Source organism: Helicoverpa armigera, chromosome 28, assembly GCF_030705265.1.
Source record: "Helicoverpa armigera isolate CAAS_96S chromosome 28, ASM3070526v1, whole genome shotgun sequence".
Taxonomy (NCBI): domain Eukaryota; kingdom Metazoa; phylum Arthropoda; class Insecta; order Lepidoptera; family Noctuidae; genus Helicoverpa; species Helicoverpa armigera.
In genome coordinates, this window is record NC_087147.1 from 855,734 (window position 1) to 877,336 (window position 21,603).

Consider the following 21,603-nt stretch of genomic DNA (forward strand, 5'->3'; position numbering starts at 1 on the left):
TTGTTATCATTAAATTGAATCTGTTTGTCTGTCGTGGTTTCATTTCCACGAAAATAATGGTAACGAGCGCCTTTTGCAAGCCTTCTGAGAATATATCAAGGATATGATGTAAATGTAGATAAAGTATAGGATTAGGTAAGGTTTTTTGGTGTAGGGACGTGGAAGGAAATATAATATTATCGGACTAGCCTTTTCCCGACTACGTTAGTGTCTCTATTCAGCTGAGTATCTACTTAGTTCTGCAAAGCTTAGCGACCGTTTGACAAGTTTTTCCGTATTTCGGAAGGCATGTTAAATTGGTGGATCCCGACTGATGTTTGAACATCTTAAACAGTTGTTAAGGGTAGTCAGAAGCCAGAAAGTGTCACAACTAGTCTTACTTAAGAGTATTGGGTTGTCCAAGTAACTGGGTTGAGGAGGTCAGGTATACTGTCGCTCCATGTAGATTAGACAATGGTACTCAACTGCATCCAGTTGGACTGGAAGCCGATGGAGAAATAGGACAGGCAGATGATGAATTATTAATAATTGTAGAATATTTCGAAATAAATGTCAAGCAACACCTGCAATGCGTAACGGAAGCATTATCAATACTAATCTAATTAGCTGTAGAATGTCACATGCTTATGATTAATAGATAACTACAATATTATTAACAAGGCATGCGCCATTTTGTTTTGTAACCAATAGGGTAATAGATACCATACCTAGTTTATAATGTCAGAGCAAGAAAATGATTTGATAGTCGTGAAAACTAAGTTGATGAGTTTTTAAATTAAAGTATCAAATTAAACAGTTGTTTAAAAAAAAAACCTACGTCTATGCTTAAGCTTTAGGCCTAAGCTTTTGTAATCAAGAAATAAATTATTTTATTATTATTCTAAAAGTTTCCCCCAGCGTCTTGGTCACCTATCAAATCTAACCTCGCAAAAAGTTAATCATAAATAAAAGTTTCATCATGAAAATACAAGAAATTTTTAGTACGCGACACAGATGGTAAAGAAGTTCCCACGAAAGCCCCTGAACCATAATTATGTGTGTAATGCACGTACACTTCGTCTTTGCATGTACCTATGAGTAAGTTCAGGAACTCTCAGTAGTGATCGAGTCACCGGGTCATGCAAAGACAGCATGCATGAAATGGAACATCTGTATGTAAGTACTTATCCTCTTGCATGATAAACGCATTTCAACAATTATTGCATCTTCAGTATTGCAAATGAATGAACAATAGCGTCACTGTAATATATAACTGTGTCATATCGTACTTGAACCGACCACACTCTACCTTACGTCAAAAATATCAGTTCAATTGTAATGCGCGTGCGCTTGGTAAGAGTGCGCGATTCAATATCCTGAGTTGTTTTTAACCTAAAACGTAAAAAGAGGGGTGTTTAAGCTTGAACGCCATTTGCCTGTCTGCCTGTGTATCTGTCAGTGGCACTGTAGCTATTAAATGGATGAACCAATTTGGAGGCAGATTTATTTAATTGAAAGCTGGTTTCCCAGGGGTTGTTGTTAGATTAGATAGAACTTACCTACAAATATGTATGTACGTACAATATTATATTTATGTTTGTGCGTGATTATCTTGTTTGACTGAACCGATTTTGAAGCAATTTTCAGCTTTGATTTTTTGCTTTTGTGAGCTTTTACTTTTTTGTAAAAAGTTTTGTCAAAAATAGCTCAGCCGTTTTAAAGAAATTAGTGTTCTTATAATACAATTCTGTTATAATAAAGAAATAAATATTTAAAAATAACAATAATAATTGTTACTTCAATTCTCACATCTTTAAAATAACTTACAAAAGCGCGCACCTCAATCTATCTTGCGTACAATAACAGACATATTGATCTGAATTTGGCAAATCATCGAAGTCTGCCCTATCACGATTATAACGAATTACGTTATTAATCAAACTGCAGTCTATTATTACTCTATAATAATAACGCTTTAGTCCCACGAATAAAAAGCTGGGTAAAAAAAACTTTGACAGTTTAAACAACCGGAGAAGAAATAATTCTTCCGTGTTTCGGAAGGCACGGTGGGTCCCGGCTGTCATTTGAACATCTTTGGCAGTCGTTACGGGTAGTTAGAAGCTAGAAAGTCTGACAACCATTCTCACCTCGGGATATTGGGTTGCCCGGGTAACTGGGTTGAGGAGTTCAGATATGCAGTCGCTCCTTGTAAAACATTGGTACTCAGCTGCATCCGGTTAGACTGGAAGCCGACCCAAACATAGTTGAGAAGCAGGCAGATTACAAGAAGCCATTGTTCTCTGCCAAGAGTACTGAAAAATCGCTCATGTTTGCATAACGATGAGATCGAAAAATAGTATATTTTTTCGCATAGAGATAAGTCTTGTTGTCGGTTCCAGTAGGTTATATGATCTAAGAGAAAAAAAACTATGTATGTCGTTGTGTGGTCTTCATAATGCTATAGGTATCATTAGTGTCAAGTGATGAAAATCGATTAATTGTAAAAAGGATTGCGTGGTAAGATATGGAAATTTTCTTAAGAGTTTCTAAGTAAAGATGGGTAAATGATAGGTTTTAGTCTTATGTACCCTATATCCTAAGTTTTTAAGCCAAAAAAATACTATAAGAGTGTTCTCCGCAAGACTGAAAAAAAGATACTCACTTCTACTATACAAGGATATAAAGATAAAAATAGTTTTAATTTTAATAAAACTACTGTGTTAGAAATCAACAAGTCAGTTTTAAAGTTCTTTTTTATTAGTAGGTCTGAAAAAAATATTTGCCAAGATTATGCCGGTTGAGCACACAAATACTAATTTATTAGAACGATTTAGCGCAGCAAATAATTATCAAAATCCGCATCTCATGAAAGATACAGGTAGTTGATTGAAAACTACCGACGCTTGCACATAATTTTGGAAATGTGGGCGCGTGCGTACACTTCTGGCAATTTAGAATGATGGAAACAGCTATTGTATTGATTAAATGTAGGTGTTTGAAGAACCTTAACATCTGCCTACTATGTTAATGTAGGTCATAGAACTTACACTTGAGAGCAAAAAATTAGGACTCAGTATTAGGTAAGTTTCTTGGAAAATATTAACTTTGGTTTAGTCTTATAAACAAACTTCAATGTATTTTGCACATGGTATCTTAGTAGTATGTGTTACTAAGGTTCAATATTTGAAGCTATCATAAAAATAAATACCAAGTCTAAGATTTTAAACAAATAATTCGGATTTTGAAAGTGATACAGTTTGTATGCTCTACCTACACTGTATGTAAATAATTTAAAACAACATACAGCTATGCTTGTCATTTAATCAAAATAAATATTATTTTGTGCACACTATTGTTGAAATCATGAAGTTAGAATTCTTCTTACATAAAAAGATAATGAAATTGAAAGCAGGTACCTACTTATACAGAATGAATTTCTACGTGCATTCATTTTACGGGAACATCATCTGGTTTCTAAATAAATAGAACGAATTACTTATGTTTCTTGAATTGAACTAACTGTCAAAACTCTCCAAAGCCAAAATTGTAAGCCACACTTATGATTATGTAATACATAAAACTTAACAGAGCTGTCAGTATGTCTACCAGTAGCCATGTTCGTTACCACGTATGTCAATCACTCATACATTTTGAAGTTTTGATTGGTCTATAACAGGTATATTTAGTTGGGTAATTCCATATATTATGTGATTCCATCATCTACCTAGCCTTTTCCCAACTATGTTGGGGTGGGCTTCCAATCAAACAGCCGAGTCGCGTTGAGCCAAGTAAGTTTTACAATGCCCTGGTAATACCTAAACGCCTGATATCTCTCCGATGGTGTCAGATTGTCGAGAGAGAAGGAATAGTGAGTGCTCCTTGTTGTGTCCAAGCAAATGCGCCTGCATTACCTCTATAAATATGACCTGCGCAGCTGGCTGATCTCCTTATAAGAGAACAGCCGCCCTAGCCGAAATCGGCCAGGACGTCTTCATTATGAAAAGCGTCAAAAATCCTTTTCGTCGCTGTCAACTAGGAGTGTGTAGTGATTGGCAGCGTGAATTAAGCAAGAATAATTTAAATTACAATCTACATCAAAATGTGTGGGAAATTACCTGCCATTTTAGTTATATGAGTTTATCTATGAACTTAGTATTTAATCTTAACAAATATAACATGTAGGTACAATTTATGTGTAAGAACAAACCTGTCCGTTTGTCTATTTACTCCTTTTTTCTTACAGTCAAATATGGTAGCTATTTGATGGTTGTATTATGAGATAGCTATATCATAATAATTCTTCAATTAAAAGGAAATGTGTCTTGGTTTCTACCACTTTCACGTGAAAACAGTAGAACCAATTTGATCAAATTCGGCACAGAAAGAACTACAACCCTAAAAACGGTCAATATAAGTAGGTCTCATACCCTCATTTATCCAAGTTACCTACATATACAACTACTTTCAAAATACAAGTAAAACCATACGTCACAGCTAGCTATCCAAATGGTCACTGACCAAAGTAACGAGTGTCGTTTGAAGTAAATGTCACACTTGAAACATAAAAGCTAAGTATTTGCTATGTGAGTCGTGGGAACAAATTATATTCACTGAGTTATGAACTTTAGGCTCAGTACCTGTATAACCAAAGCTAAGTGTATCATTCTACGTTGGTTTCCAGTTGAAAATCAAACCTAGATCGGTTTGATTTCCTTCTCAATTCTAGGTTCCAAACTCATCATCATCTCCCGAGCCTTTTCCCAACTATGTTGGGGTCGGTTACCAGTCTCACCGGATGCAGCTGAGTACCAGTATCTTACAAGGAGCGACTGCATATCTGACCTCCTCAACCCGGTTACACGGGAAACCCAAAACCCCTTGGTAAGACTGGTGTCAGACCACGGAGGAGAAAAGACTAGTCTTTTCTCCTCCGTGTGTCAGGTCAGACTTACTGGCTTCTGACTATTTGTAACGATTGCCAAGGACATGAAAGGACACGAAATAATAATCATAATTAGATACCAGATGTCATGCCAGCTTTCCACGATAAATGGGCTATCGGATTTTCGAAAGATTTTTTCAAATCGGTTCAGTAGTTCCTGAGACGCTTTTTAACAAATGACCTTTTCAGTTTTATTTTCCTACATATTAGCATATTTTATAATGTTTACTTCATACCCCTACACTGACCTCAAACCACACAATCCGTCAATAAGTTAAAACATGCAGTTAAGTGCAGTTATGTGATCGTTCAGTTAAACTTAGCCTTTGTCAAATGTTACCCGGTCAGGCCGCGTGCTTGAGAGACAGGGGATCTGAGGAGCCGACTTAGTTAGCGTTAGGTTATTTTAAAACATGCTAAAAAAGCTTTGGGTTTTTTTATTAAATGGTTATGTTGTCACACTTATTAATATTATAAAGGTCAAAGTTTGTGTGTTTGTTTGTCATCTCTTCAAGTGGAATATGCCAGTAATTTAGTTTATACATCATCAGTGAACAACTTTCTTACTATCACAATTTATTAAATGTAGTCTGTTAACAGGCAGACCTGACAGTCGGACAGCGAAGTATTAATAGAGTCACGTTTTCGCTCTTTGGGTACCTAAAAAGCCTGATGATGATAATCATGAGAAATAGACCAATGACCAGAAAGAAATAAGTCCTGGAGTCCATAGTTTCTTGCCGGTTCTTTTCCATGAGACCCACTCTTAGCAACCGTGCAACTAGCTTGACGTTTCGAAAGAGCTTTTACAGGCATACCTACATAAGACCTTTATACATATTTGACATAGTAAACTGTTGTTTTAAGAAAACTGTCATTTATGGGGTAGGTTTCTTAGATTTTACTTACAAGAATATTAAGTCCTACATCTCCACAGCTCGTGCTATTCGCAAGTTCCTCCGGCTGTCACCTTGACGCTATCTGCGCAGGCGCGGCTTTCTTCCGCCGCAAACACTTACATGTTCATACTGAAAAGTCACTAACTCCGAAAAAAACGAAAATGACTTATATGTCCTCAACATCACAATCACAATGTCATCAAGAACATTGATAACTCATTATCAATGTTCTTGATAAAAAGTGTCAGCAATAGATTTAATGAAGTTTTAACTTTAATGGAGCTTTGGCCTTTGTGCAACTGATGGTTAGTGACTTTTCGCTCAACATGGACATTATAAAAACCTTCCTCTTTAATCACTCTATCTATTAAAAAAAACCGCATGTAAATCGGTTGCGTAGTTTTGAAGATATAAGCGTCCAAAGGGACACGGGGACGGAAAAAGCGACTTTGTTTTATACTATGTACAGATTTGAGCCTCTGTCCTTTATTTGAGAATTCGCACACAAACTTTAGTTAGCCGATAGTTTTAAAGTATGTACATAAATATGGAGATGAATGGTAGTGCTTACAATGATCGGGTAAGTATTGGATTGACCATTCAAAATAAACTGTCAATCCAATAAAGGGGCCAATATAGGACGAAAGTTGAGTTTACTTATTTTTTACTTAAACATATATCAGAAACATAGTTTACAACATTTTAAGGGTAACCTTTGCACCTGCTGAAAGCTGAAAGTTCGCTGTAGTGTCGTAATTAATTGTACTTAGTTACAACAGCCAGTATAGAAATATTGTAGATTTAATTTGTAATATATTGAATAGGTAAGTATAGTTGCATAAATAGGAATGTAAATATCATTGTAATATATAGGTATTGATAATTAAAACTTAGTCGTTTTCTGTAATAACAATTTTACAATTGAAATTAACCTTTCCGAAACATATGTAAATAATTTTAATGTTCACACTTTATTATTTTACGACATTCCTGTTATCGTAACGATCTATTGTTTTTATTTTATTGTTTATGTTACAGCTTTTTAAATTGACTATCAAAGCTTAGTAAAAGCTCTCATAAACCATGTAATATATTGTTTTATTGAGTACAGTAAAGATTGATTGCCCTCTGTCAAAATATCTGACCCCAATGTAAGTAAATGGGGAAAGGTCTATACTTATATATTTATCTATATATTTATCTTAAAACACACACACACACACACACACACACACACATTTGGAATTTGAAATTCAGCCACATTTGAAATAGAATTTCAGGCACCCGGATATCTAGTTTTCAGTGGAAACTAAGTTCTATCTCATCTTCTACCACGTCTTTTCACAAAAATGTCGGTTAGCTTCCAGTCTTAACTGGATGAAGCTAAGTTTTGTGTGTTTTACAAGGAGCGACTGCCTATTTGACCTCCTCAACCCAGTTACCTGGGCGACCTGATAAAACTTTTTTGTCAAACTTTCTGGCTTCTGCTTACAATCTTGACGACTGCTTAAAATTTTCAAATGAAAGACGGGACCCAAACATTTATCGTGCCTTCCGAAACACGGAGGAACCCGTCTAGTACGGTAGAATTCTTAAATACATTCAAAGACAAGATTATAATGAAGGATTGAGGAGGTCAGATATACCGTCGCTCCTTGTAAAGCACTGGTACTCAGCTGCATCCAGTTAGACTGGAAGCCGACCCCAACATAGTTGAGAAAAGACTAGACAAATGATGCTCGATTTTGATGAAGGAATTTTAACATAGATACCTGTGTCATAGATTACCTACTCTAAAACATGACAGTCATTTCAAAACGATGATGTTTCTCACAAAATTGGGCCTATTTCGTACAAGTTAGATTGTAATGATTATAATAATGTTGTCGCAATATTGTTAAGGTCATAAGGTGCACTAGATCTCCTCACCTTTCTAAGCTGGTCCTTTGAGATTAGTGAGCGGATCTGATGGTGTAATCGACTTTGGAATGTAATATTAAGTTGTACATAATTTAGTTGCCTGTGGTTCCACCTGTGTCCTGTGGGAACTACTTTCCGTAACTGGTAAAAAGTAGCCAAAAGCCGTTTTCGATAAATGGGCTATGTAACACTGAAAGAGTTTTTGAATTGGACCAGAAATTCCTGAAATTGGTGCGTTCAAGCAAACAAACAAACAAACTCTTTGCCTTAATAATATTATGGTAGGTACCTATAGATACACAAATCAGCACCCGCGGTTCCACCTGTGTCCAGTGGGATAACTGGATAAAAAACAACCTGTGTTTCGGCTCAAATCGGTTCTGTAGTTTCGGCGTGAAAGCGCCTGTGAGATAGTGTGATTAATTACCTTCTTATATTAGTGTTGGTTAGTTTATCTAGAAACTACGGTTCAACATTTAATAAAAGCACTTAATTTGTGTAATAATAAAACATTTATTTCAAAAATCACAGAGATCGTATGTATTAACATCAACTTTTATAACCTAAGTACAGTCGGCAGACTAAATTAATGGACACTTTTTATGTTGCTGAAATATTTTCTAAATAAACAGAAATTAAGTAGTTTGTAATAATAAAATTTATCAAGCATTAATTCTGAGGTCATACATAATTTGCTAGGACGGAAAAGCTACATACAAATATACTTTTTTTTAATTTTATGGGTACGTCTGCCAACTACACAATATATATTAATATAATATCATATGTTGTATTTACAAAATAATCTTAAAAAATAAAATCACAAAATAACTTAAATAAAGTTAAATCCAGTCGTAAAATCAGACAAAATATAAAAAACAAAAAAATATAAGTTGCATTTGATTGTTGTTTTAATAAGTCCCTGAACCATTTTAAAATAGTTTTTTTTATGTGGAATAAATAAATTGATTTTAATGATTATTTAAAAAAGTGTCTTTTCTAAAAAAAATGTCTACAGTACAATTTTAAGTTACTTTTTACCAGTCTAAATAAAAACGGCTGAATTTCATTTTGGCATACAATATAAGTTTGCTTTTAATAAATTTATATTAAGTACTTATATTACTTTGTTGTATACATTGTAACTTAAGCTAACAATAAGTTAAGTTTTACTTAAACGACACTTAATAATAGGAACATCGAGATTAAATCGGCGGGTAACGTTTCTGGTCAAACACTTGAAGTTTTTGCGCTGAAACAAAAGAAAAGAAAGAATTATTAATACTGTTTTAACATAAAAAAAAGTATTGAAGTTCGTGGCTAAAAGCTTCCTGGGTTGAGTAATTTCATGTTAGGATAAACTAGTTTAGTCCGTAGGTCCCAGTTTTAATTTTGGCATTCGTAACAGGCAGTCAAAAACCAAAAAATTCAAAAGGCCCAATTGCCCGGGTAACAGGGAGGTATGAAAGTTTCGAGAGACACTTAACTGCATCCAGGTGGATTAGAAGTCGACCCGGTGTATTTCAAAAATAATTGTTAGAAAATGTTAATGATAAATATAAGTATATTTCACCAGTCATATTATGTTGAGCATAAGTTTTAATAACGTAATTCCAACAAATATTTTTTCACTTATGTTAATTTGTTAAGAACTGTTCTCATATTAATTCGATTGACTGTACTTTGAATGCACTCACCATTAGTTTTAGTATTCATATTTTTTTGCAAAAGCTTGTAAATATCTCTGTACATAATTTTTGTAGTAACTCACCTTATACTTTGGAAGGTCTGAGCGGGTACATGAAGGTGGTCATGGTATCCTTGCCGTACATATTCTTGGCTATGCACGTGAAGTTGCCCATGTCTGACCATAGCAGAGGAGTGATTACTAGATCGCCTGAGGGAAGGACCTGGGGAGAAAAGTAATAGATTAGCATAACAGTCATTATTATTTGTCTAGTCTTTTCCGAACTACGTTGGTCATCTTCCATCTAAGTAGATGCAGCGGAGTACAAATATTTCTAAGTCTAACCGGGTGTAGTACCAGTGAGCCACATGGAGTGTCTGCCTATCTGACCTCTTCATTCTATAAGCCTTTGGTAAGACTACAAACTTTCTGGAATTCACCTTCGAAACTAAAGAACCGATTTGAAGAATTCTTTCACTTTTGGTAAGGTAGACTATTCTCAAGTAACTTAGTAGTAGAGTAGCGTAGGTTTATTCTGGCACGCGGGGAAAACCGTGGGAAACAGCTAGTATGTACCTAATAAATCAAATAATCTTCAGGTTCTTAGTTTAAGACATCATAATAAATCTTTTATTGTTCTACTGCAGAGCACAGGCCCTTTGTCATACTGAGAACTTAAAATTATTAAACTGTAGGTATTTATATCTTACCCGCATCCTAGAGTTGCCGAACACCAGCTCATCGTTATTATCTTGCCAGAAGACCTGAGACTTGCTGGTGCTGTCCACCCGGCACGGCAGAACCACGTCAGACCCGATGTTCTGAAAGATGTTCGTGTAGTACGATGTGATGACTGGCTTCGATGGCATTCTGAACAGCTTCTGAAGAGTTAGAAGGTTCTCTTCTTCGCTTTCTGAAAGTTGTTGGAAAGATATATTAAGTAACTTAGTATATATTAAGTAAGAAATAACTACTTAATGGTCTAATAAACATATTCGATAGTAAATAAGACTAGCAAATAACTCTTTTCAGCATTCGGGTAAATAACTATTTTGAACGGCAAAACAAATGCTACTGCTAGCGCCATCTATTGTCGAGTAGCAGAACTAACACTAAACTAGTTCTACTACTTCTAATAGATGGCGCTGAATTCAAATTTTGGAACAGCATTTATTTAATAAACATTGAACCGTCATGTTAATAATGCTTTATTTCTTACGAATTATTTTTAAATATTTACCTTCGACAGTGAAAACGGTAGTTGAAGCAGTTTTCTGGTTGAGCGCTGAGGTTGCCACACAGGTGTATATGTCACCGTTGGACGTTGACGTCACGACTAGCTTGCTCACCATTTGAGCGAAGCTGGATGGGTCGGCGGGCAGTATGTCATTGCTTTCCACTTCGTACTGAAAAATGATACACATTGTTGTAGAAAAAAGGTCAATATTGTGTATGAACTTGCCTATCGGCAGCCATTAAATGGTCGACTTCAGAATAAGAATAAGAATAAGAATAAGAATAAGAATCATTTATTTGCCAAATGTAGGTATACAAATTAGCTGGAAATAATATTTTACAACAGTCCCGATACATTTTGCCTTACGGCGTGCAAATTTGTTTACATTGTACAATTTGTTTACAATTCTAAACATACAAAATTGCTCAAACAATACAAAAAACATAAATAATTAAAACAAAAATTAGACTATAGGTACATATTTCAACAAATCAAACAAATTAAATCCTATACGAATGTCAACAAGATTATACATATTAAGAATTCTATTACTATAGACAAAAAAAAAAAAAAAAAAAAAATATAAGTATTGCAAAATTTGAACATTATAATATATTATTACAATAAATCTTTGTCACTAAAAAAATCTTTAATTGAGTAGTAACACTTATCCAGGAGTAGTTTTGTCAACTTTTTTTTAAATACTGAGGTAGGTAAATCTTTTAAATACAAAGGTAGTTTATTATATACAAGAGGACCCATGGTTAAAATATTATTTTTAAGTAAAGACGTTTGGTAACCACCTGTGTACAGTTGTTTTTTATATTGAGACCTAATGGGTCCTGAACGTTGTCTTTTATCAACTAGTGATGGGAACAAGCGTTGGTTTGTCTTTACAAATAGGGCAACTTCTAGTAGATATAACGATGGTAATGTAAGTATCTTAAGTGATTTAAAAACAGGTTGACAACTTTCTGTAGATTTAAGTCCTGTCATTGATCGAAGACAGCGTTTTTGGGCTCTAAATATTCTTTCCTTCTCACTACAGTTTCCCCAAAATATAACACCATATCTAAGTGAGGAAGCAACTAAGCCGTGGTATGCTGTCACCAATGTGTTAATATTAACTTTTTTTGAAAGGCTGTAGAGCATATATGCAGATTTACTTAATTTATTGCATACGTTTTCTGCATGATATTTCCATGTCAGTTTATTGTCTATGTGAACTCCTAGGAATTTTGTTATTGTAGTTGTATCTACACATTGTTCATGGTATTTTACAGTTATATTATCTGGCTCTAGCCTCTGGTAGAAATGCATGATTTGTGTCTTAGTTAGGTTTATCTCTAGATTATTTTTATTAAGCCAGTTTATTATAGTTTTAAGTGTGTTGTTAATGTCTTTTTTGTATTCCGTTTTATTTAAGCATTCAATTATAACTGTGCTGTCATCCGCGAATAATGTCATCGGGTGATGAATTTGCCGCGGTAGGTCATTAATATAGAGCAGGAATAATAAAGGTCCGAGTACACTGCCTTGCGGAACCCCAAATTTAGTTATTCTACTCGAAGATAAATATTTGTATTCATGTTTAGTTTTGGTACATACCCTAGAAATTTCTGTATACTGTTTTCGATCAGTGAGATAAGATTTTATTAGGTTTAGTACGTTGCCTCTTATGCCATAGTTTTCCAGTTTGTTTAACAGGGTATGATGTTCTACACGATCGAAAGCTTTTGACATGTCTGTGAAAATTGCGCACACAGGATTTTTCTTGTCTACATTTTCCATGATGACTTTTAAGAGATCAAATACCGCCATGTTAATATTTCTATTTTTTCGAAAGCCTTTTTGCTCTTCGCATAAGATATTATTTTTACTTAAAAATGTGTAAATAGGTTCATAAATAATTTTTTCAATTATCTTAGAGAATACTGATGTTAGGTTAGGTTATTGAAAGAAGAAAGGTTGTATTTGACTAGACTACGTTTTTCTATATTTTTCAGGACATCGGCCTTGTTACTAATTCTCTGATCTCAGTCTGTGTCTCTTTGAATTGAAGGCTATTCAAAATCAATCTATCTACTTCTTACTTCATGACAAAATAACTATGTCTAGTACAGGATAGTAATAATTTTCAAGGCGTTTCATACATTCTGTTATTCTTATTCTTAAAAGGCAGGTACTTAAATGATTTGAATGTATTTTACCTAAGCATGTTATGAAGCTGCAAAGTTTCTTTAAACACGCTATTTTCTGAAACTACTTGGTTATATTTGAAAAAATATTTCGTTAGCGAACAAACTCAAAGAAGGCTACATATTATCCAGCTACGCAAACTTGTTTCCACTGAAACAGCCAGTCTGTACCAAAACGGCATAGTAGTATAAAATGAAATTCTATCAACTCACATCCACAACAGGTTCCCCGTTTTTCAGCCACTGGACGGTGGGAGCTGGTTTCCCGAGCACCTCACATTCCAACACCAGTCGGGTTCCTGGCTCGAACTGCACCGTCTCCGGGGGCGCGTTCCTGATGCGGACCATGTCTCGAAGGTGGCGTCTTCGGGGTGTGACTGCTGGAATGAGAATGATGAAGTCAGGTAAGTTTTAGGGCTTGATTAAGTGGTTATGGCCGAAGAATGTTTTGAGTAGTTGAGGAAGGGGTAGGAAGTCTAACAATCAGTCAAATCATTGGGTAATGGGTAGGTCTCTATACTAATATTATAAAGAAGAAAACTTTGTTTGTTTGGTGGTAATGAATAATTCAAAAACTGCTGGACCGGTTGTAAATATTGTTTCAAAATTAGAAAACTATATTATCTGCAAGTAACATGGGCTATATTTTATCCCGGTGCTGGCAATAACTCCCACTGAATGGATGTAGACATTAGCTGAAAGTTAGATAAGGGGAATCCATGCTAAACACTAGTCCCCAATTGTATCCGCTTAGTTAGAGTGAAAGTCGATCCCAACATAGGTGACATGGAGCAGAGCAAAAGATGTACAGGTTAAAGGATGTAGTTATAGGATAGTTAATTAAGTAAGTTCCTACGTTGTAATTCAGAGTCATAACATTACACTCTCACTCATGATAAGGTTTAAGGCACACCTTTTTAGATAGGCGAACCTAAACTAACCCTGACCAAATCTGACAAAGGCAAAACGCTAACAAAAAAAATCTAATCATTGCCATTTGGGGGCAGACAAGTATTTCAAATTCAAATTTCATAAAGAAATATGTCCAGATGTATAAATGAGACCTACAGCACGACCAACCGATCACTCGATTGACTTGCAAACTCTTTCAGTCTACAGCTCAAACATTATAAAGTCAAATCGATCATTTTCATAGCACTAACGTATTCATACAAGCCTTGCCCACTTTTGAATAAAACAGTTTTTTTTTTCAAACCTTTTTTTTTGTTCAGATATTCCGATATTCTCATTTCGGTGAGTTTAGGAATTTTGATATACTTAAATGTCAGTCGGGTTTTGAAGAATGAATTTCGATATGAGTTTTGAAATTTAAAATCTTGAGGTTCTATGTGGGTTGGCGAGGAATCATAAAAGGAATATAAAATGTAACTGTACCTACCTATTCTTTTTTTTGTTTTGCGCAGTTTAATGTTATCCGTTTATTAGATATAGGAAATGTAAGTAAGCCTAAAGTATCTTATTAAATTCATAAATGATAAGAACCTCCCTTTTTTTGGGAAGTCAGTTAATAATCTTAGCAATGCATATGATATGCTTTTTGAAACATTACTTATTTCAGCAAAAAAATATGCGTGTTCTCAAATTGATGCTTTGACCAATTTATGTCACGTTTTAGCCCACGTTTATCTGAATTTAATAACTTTTTCAAAAGCCTAACTAATTAAATGATAACTAGGTAGATTTTCACAATATCTAGTCAAATATTACCGTTACTTATCTAACACGTTTGAAACAGTAACAGCTAACCGATTCCAAAAGATCGTACCCCCCAACATGGCGACAGGGAAATCATGAAATTCAAAACGTTCAGAATAAATATTTTCGTAATATTCCTGAAAATAGCGATGATTTCATGTAGGCGCCTTTACGATACAATTTGAATATTTTGACCCGTTTTTTTTTGTATCATATATCATTTATTGTCATTACCCTATTTAGAGCTTGTGTGAAGATTTTGTTACGGAAATTGATTGGATTTTGAGCTGTGTGGGAACTATTTTGCGCACTAGATAAACAGTGGGTAACTTAAAGTCTTCTAGTAATAGCGCGTTCAAGCAAACTATTTAGCTAGGTATATTAATACAGATAGATATATTGGCCTATTCTTCGCTTCGTCATAACAAAGCAGTCTTATTAGTTCGTCTTTAGCTAACTTCAGAGGTTTTGAAATTTCTGAAATCCTCTCAATTGGTCTTTTCAATCAAGGGTCACTGTTACTCGCTCAGATACATAATCGCAAGTTGAACAATGATTCCTACAATCTTAATATAGACGGTAAAGTTAAGGCATTTTTCTTTAAAGTATTATTGAAGGTATATTAATTACTTACCGTTAGGTTGAATGTTGTTATCCAATGCTTTTCTGCTGTCGGCAACATGTGCATTTGTGAAAGTGCACAGCAGCGACACTAAGACAGCGGCGAGTAGCGAAAGTGAAGTCATCATTGTTGCTATTCGATAATAGATGTCGCTAGTTGAGTATTTGGTTGCAGCCTGAAAAACGAAAAATGAAAATGTTAACTTATGTTTACAATATCTTATCTTTCTTTAATAAATATGACATTTAAATATTTTTTTATTGCAAGACTAAACTTATAATGAATTATAATTACATGTAAAACTTTTCCGTAACACATTTTTTTTATTAAAAATAATGTTTGCACAACTAACAAAATACTTCTGTGTTTGTTTAATAGTGCAGTAAAATACAGTTAGATGCATTCTACATATAAATGGTTTGTATTAGATTTCCTTATAAGAAACATGTGTGAATCGTTATTCATGGGTATAGAGATTCTATGATTTCTCGCGGAGATAAACTAATTTAATTCTTAATAAGAACTATTTACGCTCATTTGGTAACCAAATTATTACTTAGTAAATGTGAGATAAAATCAATCGATCAATTTAATAAAAATAATTGGAAGCAGAATAGCAGAAGCAGTTTAATGTTTCAAGGACTTTACGCGTGTTTATAGATTAAAGGTTTTAATTTTAATTTTTCTCCACAAGTTAATCAACTAAAGCTGAAAAGCCGAAATAGTGGTGTCAATTTTCATCAGTCGTAATTCAAAGAAGATAAAAAAAAAAATTGAAAATTTGTGTTAATGATAACAGAAATAGGTACTGAACATACCTAAGTTAACTTTCACAAAAACCAAATTTTTAAAAGTAATTTCTTGAAATAGTTTAGATACTCGTACATATTACAATAGGTACATAAGTGTTCGACCTAATATCAAAATAAAAAAATGTAGATTACAACTCATTTTATTAATGTATTATCTGAAACTATAAAATACTTTCCACGTCAATCGATAACCTTTTTTCCTCAATGTCTTCAATTGATAAAAACGCTAAGACTCTATACCTACTGCATAAAAGGTAGTTCCCACGGAGACATGAGTAAGAAATACCAAAGATATCATTAAATACTTAAGACACGAAAAGAGATAGTACTTATTATCTTTAATCGATATTTATTTGCGCATTTTATATATCGATAAAATTCTGACAGTGATTAATTACTTACATTTTGAGATTACTATCGATAAATATTTTTGGACAATGTCTATTACGCTTTTATAAGAAGTTTTAGATAGAGTACCATAGTTACCTTCCGATTAACCTTTATAGAATTATATTAACCAACTAACTGTATCCCAGTTCCTTTCCAGTTTATAACTTTATCCCGCGATCAGTTATGTCCTTTTTCAGGCTATGGTTATCTCTACTACGATAAGCAGAGTGCGTTTCTTTTGCATTTATAATATTAAGTAAAGATGTGAAGCGAGTATACGTGACATGATAGACCGAGTGAGATAATTACAGTCTGAAGCTATTTGGGGTACTCATTTCGTGGGCGCATTAGTTTTATTTTATTGCTCAAAGCTAAGTCTAAATCACACTCTATAGTTGGAGTATTGACACGTTGAGTGGCCGAATAACATCTAAATTGATAACAATTGATAATATCTACGTCATCATGGAATGATGATGACTGATACAAGAGTGATGACTCATAACCTTGGCTATGTGATGACGTATGTCATATTACGACACCATTCAGTAGGGGTCAACAGAAGTGAAGAAAAACAAACGAATTGAGAACCGGTGGAGGTTCTCAGCTTCGACTAGTGGTTTTACCGTAATTTTGCGGGAGTTAGATACTTCAAGTAGTTTCATCGTAAAATAAATTCCTTTTACGTTATATTACCTTTTACAATCGATCACTTTTCTTTCACTTATAGTTTTTCACCAAATCTGAAAAATTCATGAGAATCCTTGAATTCGTTTTCGATAAACCATGTAGCCGTAGCAACAAATTAAGCTACATATTTACGAAAGTTTGCATGGCTATATTACTTAGCAATAATATCATATAATATCGTTACGTTACACGTATTTGAAATGATTTTATCTTTTTAAACCCCAACACATGTCTAAACTTGTTACTGCTATATTTTGATAAGACATGTCTAGTAGATTAGTAGACTCATGCATATGTAGTTTTCATACTTATTTACTACAACTTCCGGCTATCGTCCGATAATTTTCACGATGATATGGAGTTTAAAAAGCTTTCAACCGAAGTTTAACCTATGAAGTGAAGCCTATGTAATCCCTACTAATATTCTAAATGCGAAAGTAACTCTGTCAGTCTGTCTGTCTGTCTGTTACGCTTTCACGTCTAAACCACTGAACTGATAGATAGAGTTGACCTTGAGAAAGAACATAGGATAGTTTTTATCCTGGACTTTTGAAGAGTTCTCTTGGAAACGCGATATAACCGAAATCGACGCGAGCGAAGCCGCGGGCGGAAGCTATTTAACATATATTAGTAGGACTGTCCTTTAATAATCGTGAATAAAAAAAGCAGTGAAGGAATTATAATGAAAAAATCTAGACTTAAGAATATCTAGGTTATTAGAGATTGCAGTCAACTGATTTAGGCACTTGGAAAAGTATCTTTTCCGACTGCACCGTATTGATATGATATCAATTAGGTATGTTATAAAACCAAAGAATAAGTATTAATACCTATTACAAAGCTACAGTCTAGACGAAGTATATAAATAAAAATGATTTAAAAGTCATGATTCTCAAAACGGATTGAGACAAAATCTATTTTTACAGAAATCACACTTTCCTTGAAAACGTGAGTCAGTTACGGAAAACTGATAAATGGTTTCGAAATTTTCATTCATTCCTTTTTTATCTTAGACTAGTAAATAACCTTGGTTTTGTACGTATTTCCACAAACTTCTTCTTATCGAGTGAGCTGCAGGTTTAATCACCTAACAAGCCCTAGTGTCAGAGTTTTCTCAAATCCGCCTGACGGCCTCTGACGTGGTATTGTAACAACAACTGCTACTGAATAGCATTTGGGGACGCCGGTTTTCACAATAGTTTTTTTTTTCCTTTTAAATATGTAGATCCTTTTTATTACTTATACTTTACAAAAATATAATATTAAAATTAGCTAAAGAGTTTTTATAAAAAAGCTTTCTTTCATATGTATTTTAAGTTTTTTTATAAGTCGTTTATATGTATTTATAGGTCTCAAAGGTTTTTTTTAATTCTCGGAAAATTATTTCACTGCTGAAAAGTTACATAGTTTTCAAATGACTAGCCGGATTTCCTTATGTTAGATAAAATATTATAAATACCTTTATAGGATGCAGAAATATTCGATTTCTTATCAATCATGACTTCAATATTTTAAAGATAAGAATTTAGATTATAATGTAGGTTTGTTCCGGATTAATATAAAAAAGACACGATTTGAGATAAAAAAAAATATTAACATAGGGGTATATTTTATGAAATTTAGAGATAAACCAAAAAATATAATCAAATGGTTTAGATGACGAAAAAGATAATGAAGTTAAAAGATTATCTATGTATAAGTATAATTATTATCAAAAAACACCAAAAATAAATTGCATATTTTATCAAGAAGCATTAAAATTTCATTTTATCCTTGGAAATATCACTTAATTCTATTATCAACAACCAAATGGAACGATTTGTTAAAGTTTCTTTACTCAATGACTAATATACAAGTATGTGTTAGTAATCGGTTATCGCACAGGTATAAAGAGTTAGTCAGTTAGTCATAATTTAGCCGGCACGAGAAATAGGCAGTAGTAAGCGCCAGGCACTTGAAACTGGCCACATTGTCACAAACGATTTTATTGAGGAAATATTAATTATAAACTAGTTTCCTTGGAAAAAAAAAACGTAAAGAAAAGTGTGTAAAACTTTAGATATATTTAAAATAGTGCAAGATTAACATTTTGAAAAAAAGTGATGAATTATATTTTTTTATAAAAAACAATAAAAAAAAACACATATGGAAAAAAAAATACGAATAAACTTATTTATTCTCGATCGCACAAAACACACGATAGAAAATGATAATATAAAGATTAGATAATTAGTCCAAGATTAATGAGTTAGAAAAAAAAATGATGAATTAATGACTTCTTTTTTATAATTTTTTTTAGAAAAAAAAGTACTAACCTTATTTAATCTCGATCGCACAAAACACACGATAGAATATAAAAATACAAAATGTGTTGAGCTGTTTACTCTTTGGGAGTGCTCACAGGAGTATGGACAACTCCTTAAGCTACCCCCCTTATATATGGCTCGGCCACGATACATTGTGGCCACGAAATCGTAAAGCGCGGGAGATTTTTTTCTGTTAGACTAAGTTTTAATGGGCTGGTAATTTTATAGAAATTAATTTACCATTTTTTAAATTGGTTTTTTTCTTTGTGTGTTTTAGTTTTTAATAGAGTTAAAAAAGGAGGAGGTTTTCAGATCGTCGGGATCTTTAATTTACATAATTTGGTTTATTTAGAGTTTTGTTTATTTAACATACTTTATTAATATTTTTTTGATAATTTTAAAAATATTTGTTAGATTTTATCTGAGATAAGCATCTGTAGATTTACGATAGTTATGAATGACTAATACTTATGTTATTTCTGTAAATATTTACATACGATGGAGACGAATTTTTTGATACTTATTTTTATTTTTGGTTTCGTTTTACGTTTTTTACTAGGATAGTTTTTATTATAATTATTTGTAAATGTGATTACTACTTCAACTATATTTTCTTCATTATTTTAGATACGTTTCGCTTATATCGGCTAAATAGTAATATAAACGGAATAGTCGACCGCTATTTCACAAACAGTTGCTAATTAATTACTATAACATTTTCTTTTATAACCAAATTCAATGATAAAACTACATACAATTTCAAATATTAATTGAACAACATCTACCCAGTTACACAAACCCACATTTTTCCAGTTTGCTACAATTTTTCCCTTAGTGACGTGCCTCGTTCTGAAAATTGAGATTAAAATCTTATGCAATTGATTTAATTACGTCTGTCTACTAAGAAGTCTTGCAATGTCCTGATCGCTGGGAATTCCCATATGTCTGTGGGATATCTGGGAACATAATCTATATGGCTAGAGGTATTTTACCTCATTGAGACTTAACTATGAATGGTATTTGGACTTTAGACAATGGGACAGTTTTTTTTAATGCGTACCCAAGAAGGAGGTTCTCAATTCGGATTTTTGTACCAAAGGATGTGTGTTTAATAGAATTTAAAAAGTGTTTTAGAATTGGGTATTTTTGGATGTTTTAGAAATAGTAGGAGTAAAGTATAAATCTGTTTCTATCTTGAGATTAGGTCATGCCATTTTCAGCTACTTATATATATAGTCGGGCTTATCAATTACTTGGGGTCGTAAAATGTATAAAGGTAGGGGATATAGGTAGTGAAATATTCTGTATGTTCTATAAAACAAGGCCTATTTTCGCGGTTTTTTTTAGATGGTAACTTTAATTATTGTTTTATTATTAGTGTCAACTGAAGGTCACTAATTAACTTTAGTTTTTCCCTCACAGATTAAATAACCTAAAAACATATACATAGGCAGGTACATACGGTAAAATATTACCTACTTTTACATGTGATGCAAGAGGAAAAACGCATAAAATAGACTCCATCCAAAGTGGTTTTATTTTTCTCAAATTCTGATGCAATTTTACATGCAATTTCAAGTTTCTTTATACTTCAGCATCTGCCTATTCTTTTCCCAACTATGTTGGGGTCGGGTTCCAGTCTAACCGGATGCAGCTGAGTACCAGTGTGCCACAAGGAGCGACTGTCTATCTGATTTCCTCGACCCAAGACCCTAGTTAAGACTGGTTGTCAGACTTACTGGCTTCTGACTACCCGTAACGACTGCCAAAGATATTCAAATGACAGCGGGCACCTACAGTTTAGCGTGGCCTCCGAAACACGGTCATTGGTGTCCAAGATATACTTAAAAGAACCTATATACATATTGACCGACCTAGAACCGAACCCACACTCACAATTGAGAGGTTGGTTCTTTACGCACTAGGCCACCACGACTTTTTTTAACATTATCCTTATTTACAAAAAAAAAAGTCTACATACACAACCATTTTGATATTTGAACTTCGCCATCGGAAGTTCGGCGCTTACGACACTTTTATCTGTCAGAATCGAGATAACAATGTAACTACCATGGAGGAAGGAAAAATAGCGGAGATGCCATAAGGCAGGTAGGTCAGGCGCCTTCTTGTAGGTCAAGTAACGTAAAGGCGTGATCAGTTACTAGAACTAACGACGCGTATGTTTGTCAAATCAAAATCAATCTG

The 21,603-nt window shown here is 33.6% G+C and overlaps 1 protein-coding gene across 2 annotated transcripts; it reads right to left on the reverse strand.

Annotated features, from left to right (window-relative positions):
• Positions 1-8,742: 8,742 nt before the first annotated feature.
• On the reverse strand, positions 8,743-19,589 carry LOC110377979 (neural/ectodermal development factor IMP-L2). Of its 2 annotated transcripts, none has more exons than XM_049851776.2 (7): positions 19,408-19,589; positions 15,213-15,375; positions 13,076-13,239; positions 10,668-10,833; positions 10,138-10,340; positions 9,512-9,650; positions 8,743-8,992 (listed from the first exon to the last, which is right to left on the reverse strand). In XM_049851776.2, the coding sequence occupies exons 1-6, from the start codon at positions 19,549-19,551 to the stop codon at positions 9,513-9,515; spliced, it is 978 nt and encodes a 325-aa protein (XP_049707733.2). In that variant the 5' UTR covers positions 19,552-19,589; the 3' UTR covers positions 8,743-8,992; position 9,512. The 2 variants fall into 2 exon arrangements, with proteins under 2 accessions (XP_049707733.2, XP_021192721.3); XM_021337046.3 differs by having other exon boundaries at positions 13,076-13,242.
• Positions 19,590-21,603: the final 2,014 nt, after the last annotated feature.

Bases quoted from the DNA above. Each gene is read 5' to 3' on its own strand.
- LOC110377979 (XM_021337046.3), bottom strand. From the start codon at position 19,551: ATGTATCGTGGCCGAGCCATATATAAGGGGGGTAGCTTAAGGAGTTGT. The intron at 10,341-10,667 runs GTAAATATTTAA...AACAACTTTCAG, and splicing joins TACCGTTTTCACTGTCGAAG to AAAGCGAAGAAGAGAACCTT. The intron at 9,651-10,137 runs GTAAGATATAAA...TTTTCTCCCCAG, and splicing joins TCGGCAACTCTAGGATGCGG to GTCCTTCCCTCAGGCGATCT.